This window comes from Neodiprion fabricii, chromosome 6 (assembly GCF_021155785.1).
Source record: "Neodiprion fabricii isolate iyNeoFabr1 chromosome 6, iyNeoFabr1.1, whole genome shotgun sequence".
NCBI classification, from domain to species: Eukaryota; Metazoa; Arthropoda; class Insecta; order Hymenoptera; family Diprionidae; genus Neodiprion; species Neodiprion fabricii.
Window position 1 is genome coordinate 1,120,280 of NC_060244.1, and position 8,340 is coordinate 1,128,619.

The following is an 8,340-nucleotide window of genomic DNA, read 5'->3' on the forward strand; positions in this document are numbered from 1 at the left end:
TAATTCGAGTTTTCAGTGCAGCATTGGTCAAAATAATTCGTAAATTACCTGGCCAGTAACGGGATGATACGGTGTGCTATGCTTTGTACTGAGAAATCATAGTGCGTAAAGATCCTCAGTTATATCGTACAATTCAAGCCCACTAATTAAGTAATCTGTGATTCGGGGATCTTGGCCAACAACCGTGGTGCCTAGTGCTAACAGGCTCGACTAATCTCACCTTCGAGCTGCTAAAGAAATGGGACGCGTAAACCTTTGATTACACACAATTTAGACAGGAAACTATCGAAACATTACAACCAGTTACACGCACTCAAAGAATTGCCCAACAGTGTTAGACACTCACCGACAATACCTGACGCACACCCTGCAACACCTTAGTTCCGAGACTCAACAGGTACGACCAAATTCCAGAGTGTTACACCATTCGAAGCACGTATAAATTCAAATTCCCCCTTCGTTCGATCACGTTGGCCAGTCCTTCAAACAGAAAATAACAAAAACGGTAGGTAAACCCCAATAATCACCGAAGGTGCGCCATGGGAAGTGAAACTAAGCCAGCCCTTTCACCCGCGGCCTGCACTGGGCCATTGGACCGCGCATTATTCGTCATCGACGGCCCATCGAGTGTATGCGTACCACGCCTGCCGGCACTCGGCCGCACGTGTGTATAACCTGTGTACGAGCGTAATTACCGAGTCCCTTGATCGCAGCCCGTGCCGCAAACCTGGATGAACGCCGATCCCCTCCGAGCCCCACTACTTCCTTCCTGTATCCGGTATGTCGCGCTCCAGGGATCGCGCACCCGCGGACTCCCCGGCCCGACTTGCCTCGGTTTCAGTTCAACACCGGCGTTTCCTACGTACTCAAGTTCGCAGTGGTCGTGGTGCTCGTACACGAGTACGAAACCAGTGGGTTTTAGCCGATTTCTGTCGTTTTGGGGGCCATTTCGCAACGATCAAGCACACATTTGAAGGTCTATTATCGACTTAAGAAGAAGGTACACGGGACACGGTTAACCGGCAATTATGGCTTCCAATCACCTGGTACTTCATCGCTTTGTTACTGTTTGGATTTACAGCGTACAATTGTATGCAGATTTGTGGAAATGAAAACACCGAGCGTAATGGGTACCATGGATGAGGACTTGCTTCAGCAGTTGGCCACGCGGTAAAAATAACGATCGAACCATGACCATTGCCAGGATTTGATTGAAAACCTGACGCTAAGCCAAAATGACGGGTAAAGGCTTGACTGCTTCCAAAGCGTTCTTGTGCTGCTCTAACATCGTATTTCTGGTGAGTTGTACCAGTTAAAATTAAAGCGCATCCGAAACCATAGTTCATATACTGACCCTGCACCATTTTCCCGAGGGTGCCTTATCAGTTAAAAATCTACAATGGGTCTGCAGTGTATTCCGAGCTGGTCAATTTTTATCCGAGACATGAAATGTTAACGATCCTTTCACCGTGATTAAAAATACCTTCCGAAGGGTTGGTCAGCTTTTAAAAGCACGAACACGAAGTTGCGATGAGCAGCATTCACATGCCTTATACGAATGCGTGTGCTCTGATGCGTATACCATGGGAGGTATTTACTACATACGAGTATCGTACACAGACCGGAGTTAACGGCAAAACTCTCTGGTCTGGTGATGAAAATCACCGCTGATTGCGATTCAGACTCAGAGGTATTCGAGCATTGATAATAAAAAAAAGTTTGCTACGCCCGCAGGGAAGATATATTCCGGGATTTTAGTGGCGAGTTAAAGGATCGTACCTCTAGTGTGGCTGGTGGCGGAGATAATTTATTATTAGTAACGGTATGAGAACATCTGTTGAAACGAAGCCGCCGCGCACGTACACCTATATATGCGTAATACGTTTGTATATATCTAGACCTCTTTGTATACAGCAATACCAGTTGCTTTGCTATGTACGCCAGTCCGATCCTCCCGGACACACACCATACCGGCACCAAGCTATCTGCGGTACAGGATTAAAGCTACATCGAATGAATGCAATTCGTCCGATGTAGACATCGAATGAAAATGTATGCAGGTACATGTTATCTGTCGCATGTAGAACCCGAGAGGCTAGCTGGCCACTAGAAATGTACATAAAATACGACGAGAATGAAAAATAAGTAATACTCTCAACATTCATGCAAGTGCCGGTATACGGTACGTGCATTCTGTAATTATCCAGGGACTGCTTTGTCGACCGTTTCACCTGTGCCGTTCCTACTTTCTTTTATCGACTCAATACGCACCAGGCAACAAATGTGCCGTTTTGCGTTGTCACAGGGACCCCGTCGATCCGGAGTAAAAAAAAATTCACTTACCCATCCAATTTCAGATCTCAGGATTCATCCTGATCTCTCTAGGGACACTTCTCCTGGCTGACAACGAGCGAATCCTGCTGTCGCGTCTATTGGGCCCAGGCGATGCAACCCCTGAACAGCCCCTGTTTTACTATTTGGCGTTCGCTATTGTGGCATTGGGATTCCTGATGGCTGCTACCGGACTTCTTGGTTGCTGGGCCTCGTGTCTCTATAACCGTTGCGTAACCGTAACCGTGAGTTTATTTGGAGTTGTTACAATAATAATTATGGATACATTCCTCCGGTCATTACTAGCTTTGCACGGAGCATGGTTCCTCCCACTGGATCCGAAATCGTATATTTTCACGCTTGATTCCGAGTTGTATAGTGAATTACAACTGGTTACTGGGTTAAGTAGAGAAAACTAGAATATTACAAAGGCTCCCACGTATACATATATAAGTATATTGTTTACAGTTACTTTGAAAATGTAACGAAAAAACTCATGCGGTTATACTTGGGTGCCCGAACATTCATATCTGTAAACCGTATCGCGAAATGTGCTGATTAGCGCTTCGAAGTAGGTACACACAGTAACCACAAAACGGTAATTTCATCACGCAAGATTGGGAATTTTAATTGGTTTGCGGTTACTCATTTGACACAAAAAATAATTAATCAACTAATTGATCTAAACAACTGCCTGACTTGTAAATATTTTTCTCCGCAGTACGTAGCCCTGATAATTATTCTACTCCTCGGAGAATGCACTGTTTGCGTATTGGCTGTGTTTTGGCCTCATCTACTCGGTGTAGACGTCAGGACCGCACGTCTCGTTCGGGCTCTACAACGCAGCTACGCGGTGGCTGGGCGAGATCAATTCACCGCCGCTCTTGATCTGGCTCAAACCGCGGTTAGTATGTGAAAGACATCCACCTCTAGAGTCTGGGAGGTGTTCACGTCCGTTAGGAATGTATATATGTGGAATATACGATAACGAGAGGTTTGCTCTATTCCTGCAGTTCTCCTGCTGCGGTATAAACGGAAGCAGTAATTACGGGACATCTTGGTGGCGCCTCCAAGAAATTGGTCGTCGTGATCTGGTTGTCCCGCTGACTTGTTGCATGCTGAACAACACGCTCCAGTCCGAGGCGTTCCTGAACCCAGAACCGACGAATTTAACTTTGTGCGAAACCCTGAATCCCGCCGAGCATCAGAAAGCTCGACACACTCAAGTATGAGCACATTGCGGTACCGGGATTCTCGACATCGAACAAGCAAATATTGATATCCTGTGACAGCGTCCAGACGTCTACTGATAAATATGCAGAAGCTTTTCGGCGCGCCGAAGTATAGATTGCACTTCGCTGTTCAAGCAGTGACGCGGTTACAATAACGTGATGCAATTAGTAGAGTAGATAACGAGAATGCAGGCGTCGGAAATATCAATAATACACTCTGAGCGGGTGAAAGCCAAGCTTTAACTGTGTTACACTGAATATCGATTTCTCTGTAAAGTTTGACAAAGGAGAATGACAGGGTGGTAGCTTTCTTCATTTTTGTTTGAAAATCTTTTTCTCATGTGATTCAGGGATGTATAGGACCGTTGGAAAAATGGACTCAGGATCAGGCGCTCATTTTGCTTGGAGTAGGACTGGCGGTTGTTCTAGTTGAACTCTGCGCGTTACTCAGCACCTTTTTCGCCTGCTCTAAGCTCCGGAAGGGCGATAAGCCACGACCCTCAACCTTCACGTCGACGCGTACTCTTGGAACATTCAACGAAGCAGATCACGACTACGGTGAGATATTGAGGTTGCGTCACTCGACGTTGAGTCTAGTGGAATTCTGTACTACGTTCGTTTTCTCTCCAGGGATAGAGAACAGAATGCACATGGCAGGGACGACCTTCGGTGCCAAGTCATGAAGGCGGCTGGGGGACAGCGAGATCGAGGGGGCAACAAGGACGGAAGGGGTGCAGACGGAGCCGAGAGAGTTGGAACCGTGGACAAAAAATCGGCTGAGCATTATTGAGAATTGGCAAAATCCCACGAACGGGTCTAATTACGTGATAAAGGGTGATCAACTCTACGAGGAACGCGCCATCGACGTAAGGGTGGTGAACGCACCTCCGGATCTCATTCAGAGAAGAGATCCTGCGGGGAAGCAGGAAGAAAACAATCGCGGAACTATGATAAAGATCAGGAAACCTCAAGGAGGTGGCACAGTCAGAAATATTCCTATCAAGGACTACCAGGCGTCCATAGCAGCGAACTTTGGCACCTTGAGAAAATCGGTCCTACCCCAACAGCAGTTCGAATCCTTAGTTACCGAGTCGGAGAAAGAGCCTAGACTATCGAGTAAGACTAAAGAACGAGTCAATCTTCTTCCTCGTATCTCAAAAGGCAATCTTAAGATTGCCAAACGGTCTGATGATGGCTTTAGTCTGACGATGAGTCCGGATTTGTCCCTTTTTCGTTCAACGGTAGCGGGCGAATACCGGAACAACGACTTGCCCAACAAGGATCACCGACGTCGTGCGTCTGTCGGTCAAAATCTCCGCGACAGAAGAGGCCATCTTGAAAGAGGCTCCGTGGATCTGCAACGGGGTCACGTGGTCCAAAAGATTTCCGTATACGAGGGAAACAGTCGGGACCCGATCCGGCGTTCCGTCGATACCGGAAGAAAACGTCAGCTCGGAGTGCCGCTCGTTGGTATGCACAACGCCTGTGGACTACCGGTAATCGCGCCGTGGCCCACTCAGCTTAACGTTGACCCTGTGCAACCCTCGAGGAGAATCCCGGTCACCATCCGTCCCTCGCAAAAAGCACCCCTCGCTGTCCCCGCCGGCAGGAGCCGGACCCATCCGAAGAGAAGAGCGCCGCAGCATCCGAGCGAAGAACTGGCGCCTCGCGAACCCAGGAAGTTTGTTTCGAGATCGCGGCCGGCTTTCATTGGCAGAAATACCGCCGTTGCGGACATCGGAAGAACTTCGACGAAACAAGGCAAGGGCCAGCGGCGTCCTTCCTTCAAGGTTAACCGGACGGACGCGTTTTCTACGAGACTGTCCCGCGACTCCTCCCTGAAGCGATCGCCCCGGACCACTGTCAGATCTCGTAAGGGTGAAGTTAAGATGAGGTCGCCTCTGTTAGGGACTTTCAGGAGGAGGTCCTTGAGGGGAGGAAGTGCCAAGAGGAAGACGCTCTACGCTAAGGACGATGGCGACGAGGCTGCCAAAGTGTTGTCCACTCTTTGCTTGAACCCGTTGGCTCGAGGCAAAGAAGCTATGAACATGATTTGGTGACTTGGCTTCTGTGATGTGGTTGCCAGTTGATTGTAATAGTTGACCCTCGGTTACGAATAACGGAAGATTATGAACTGTTGACCTTACGATTATTATTATAACTTATTCCTAGTGAATAGATTAATTCTAGGTAAAACTCGCTCTGTGGAAAATGCATAAATTTTAAGAAAACTGTTTATTTCTAGGTATAAGTAGAAATAAGTCATAGGTTCACAACGTGCTATCATAACCACTAAATTTTAATTTTGTATCGTACGATCATTGTATCTACTAATTGAATATCTTCAAATAAATATGATTTTGCTTGAATCAATCTTGTTTTTCTTATCTACCTTTTAATATTCCATTCGAAATTGGCGATAAATTAAAAAATTTTGTGAGTAATTATGATCGTAATTCGAACGAAATTCAAACCAGAGACCCTGACCGACCGGTGCTGCCACCACGATACTCTCCGGGTAATAAGAAAACTGTCGAAACAGATCTAGGCTGTAACGTCACCAGACTGAATTACCATTGCTAGGTCAACCTTCTTCCACACCATTTTCGGGGTTTCGAAGTTGAGAATGCCGCCGAGAAAATTGCAAAGTCCAGTACAATAGCTTATTTGAACCCGATGAAGAAAATGAAATTTTCGTGCAACATCGTTATCCATGAATACCGCAAATATGGTGCTCGCGATGAGAGAGTGAAGGAATTTTCTTTGAAAAAAAATTAGGGACTTATTGCAGAGTCCAAGTGAAGTTCAAGGTTTATTTATTTATTTTTTTTTTTTGTTTCGTGGGAGCTCTGATTGAGCATTCAAAACGGAAAAACTCTGAATATATTCTTTACCTTTTTCACATATGTATATTCCTTTTCTCTCTCACTCACTCTGAGTAGAAGCATTCTCGACTGACGGTTTAGGCAGGCATCGGGTCCTGTATGAGGGGCTGTCGGGGGCAGTCGATACATTCTTATTTCCATACAAAGCCTTTCAATTTCCCCCCGTGTGCCTTTGATATTTTGCAGGACGAGGGTCCTTCCCATGCGGCGCAAGTCCTCCCGAGAGTTTCAATGTCTTTCTATACGCGGGCGTGCGAGAAATTATGTAAACTTTCACAATCTGCCAGGGACCGGTACGGGATGGGACGGGACTCTAGAGGAGTTTGAGTATCCGCTACCTGTACTGTCAGAATTGTATCGAATCATTTCCACCTATGGACAGATCAAAAGGAGACGCTGCAGTCCTGGAACCCGGCCAGGATAAACCCCTGGGAAAAAGGGATCGAATTTCTCCAAGTTATTTTATGTTAAGCGAATTAAATTACGAAATATAGTCACTGCCTAAGATCCTTAGCTGCGACGATGCCCCTTGCCTTTCTTGAACTCTGTTCATACATCTGCAAAACAGAAACTGCAAATCTGTAACCTCAGACAACCCAGTCATTTGACGCTAAACACGTTTCAGACCTGCGAACAAGACAATGGAAGTTAAAGAGTAGAACAAAACGCTATGAGGCTGCAGTGTAAAGGACGCAAAATTGTGTAAGGAGAGGATTCTGTTAAATGGGTAGGAAAATGTTGTCTTGAACCTTTTTCGAGACTACGACGGTGACTCGAAAGAATATCGACCGTCTATAGTGGCCGAGGACCTTGGCTAAGGGATACAAAAAATTACACGCGATGTGTTACATGTGCCACACGATTGTTCGACCAGAAACTAAGCGCGGCAAAGTAACTTCACATAGACTCAAAGAACATCCAAGTATAGAGACACGCGCGTGCTCCTGAAAACATGTGAGAATTAGCGACTGTATACTAAAAGTTTCGTTGGCAAAAGAGATCGTGATTGCCAGAAATAAAAAATCCAGAGAGTGCCAATGTGGTCCGGAGAGTAATAGTCCATTCTCGCGACAACTCACTATGTTACCAATGCTAGTCCAAAGAAACATCTTTGTCCGTTCGTCGGCCGAGATCAAAAAGGATTGCTCGTTTCCACGGAACGAATTAACTAACGCGTAACCAAGGCAGCCTTTTCAGTCCTCAACACCGATTATAACAAAGAGTCGGCAGTGCCTAGGGTTGTTGCATTACTGAAAACTGCAACACTTTTGCTCTATATTTTAAAGTAGCTGGCACGATTCAATTCTTTTAGTGCAAAAAACGTTTAACAAAAAAATTGCTGCGGCGACGCACAGGTGAACATGGAAGCCTAAATATTTGGAGGCACAATAAGCTAAGGTAGTACTTAACATTGATCATCTCGAGATCATGCACAATGCCAAGGAACAGATGTCACATCGTGAATGAGGGATGCATATTCGCAGTCCTCGAAAACGCCGTAGGAGATCTACTGTACGAAGGGAGTAACATTGTGCAGTGGAGAAAGTCGAGCTCAAGTCAGTTCGCTTCTCTATGTGGTGGAGATAAATGTGACAGTGTCCAGTCCCTAGGCGAAGGCATGGCGTAGGGTCCAGGAGACAGTTTTCTACGAGTCATAAATTTTCACCGATTCTCTCACATCGGAGCTCGTCAATACGTTTTCACGGGTATCCACCGCGTTAAAGAACACGACAAAGCCACCGGCCTGGACCATGAATTATCTACGTGCACAGGATGAAGTGACCCTTTTACGATTTCGGACTGTAATTATCGATCTTCACGGTTGCGCCCGGCTCCGATTATATTCACGACGAAGACATCAGCTTAGAACCGGAAAAAATTTTGAAGGGTGA

At 46.2% G+C, this 8,340-nt stretch overlaps 1 protein-coding gene across 2 annotated transcripts; it reads left to right on the top strand.

The window, feature by feature from the left end:
• The first annotated feature begins 714 nt into the window (after positions 1-714).
• On the top strand, positions 715-5,894 carry LOC124185869 (tetraspanin-1). 2 transcript variants are annotated; one of them, XM_046577079.1, is made up of 7 exons: positions 715-1,000; positions 1,082-1,298; positions 2,358-2,576; positions 3,053-3,235; positions 3,345-3,557; positions 3,914-4,121; positions 4,194-5,894. In XM_046577079.1, the coding sequence occupies exons 2-7, from the start codon at positions 1,236-1,238 to the stop codon at positions 4,244-4,246; spliced, it is 939 nt and encodes a 312-aa protein (XP_046433035.1). In that variant the 5' UTR covers positions 715-1,000; positions 1,082-1,235; the 3' UTR covers positions 4,247-5,894. The 2 variants fall into 2 exon arrangements, with proteins under 2 accessions (XP_046433035.1, XP_046433036.1); XM_046577080.1 differs by having other exon boundaries at positions 1,099-1,298.
• The last annotated feature ends 2,446 nt before the right edge of the window (positions 5,895-8,340 follow it).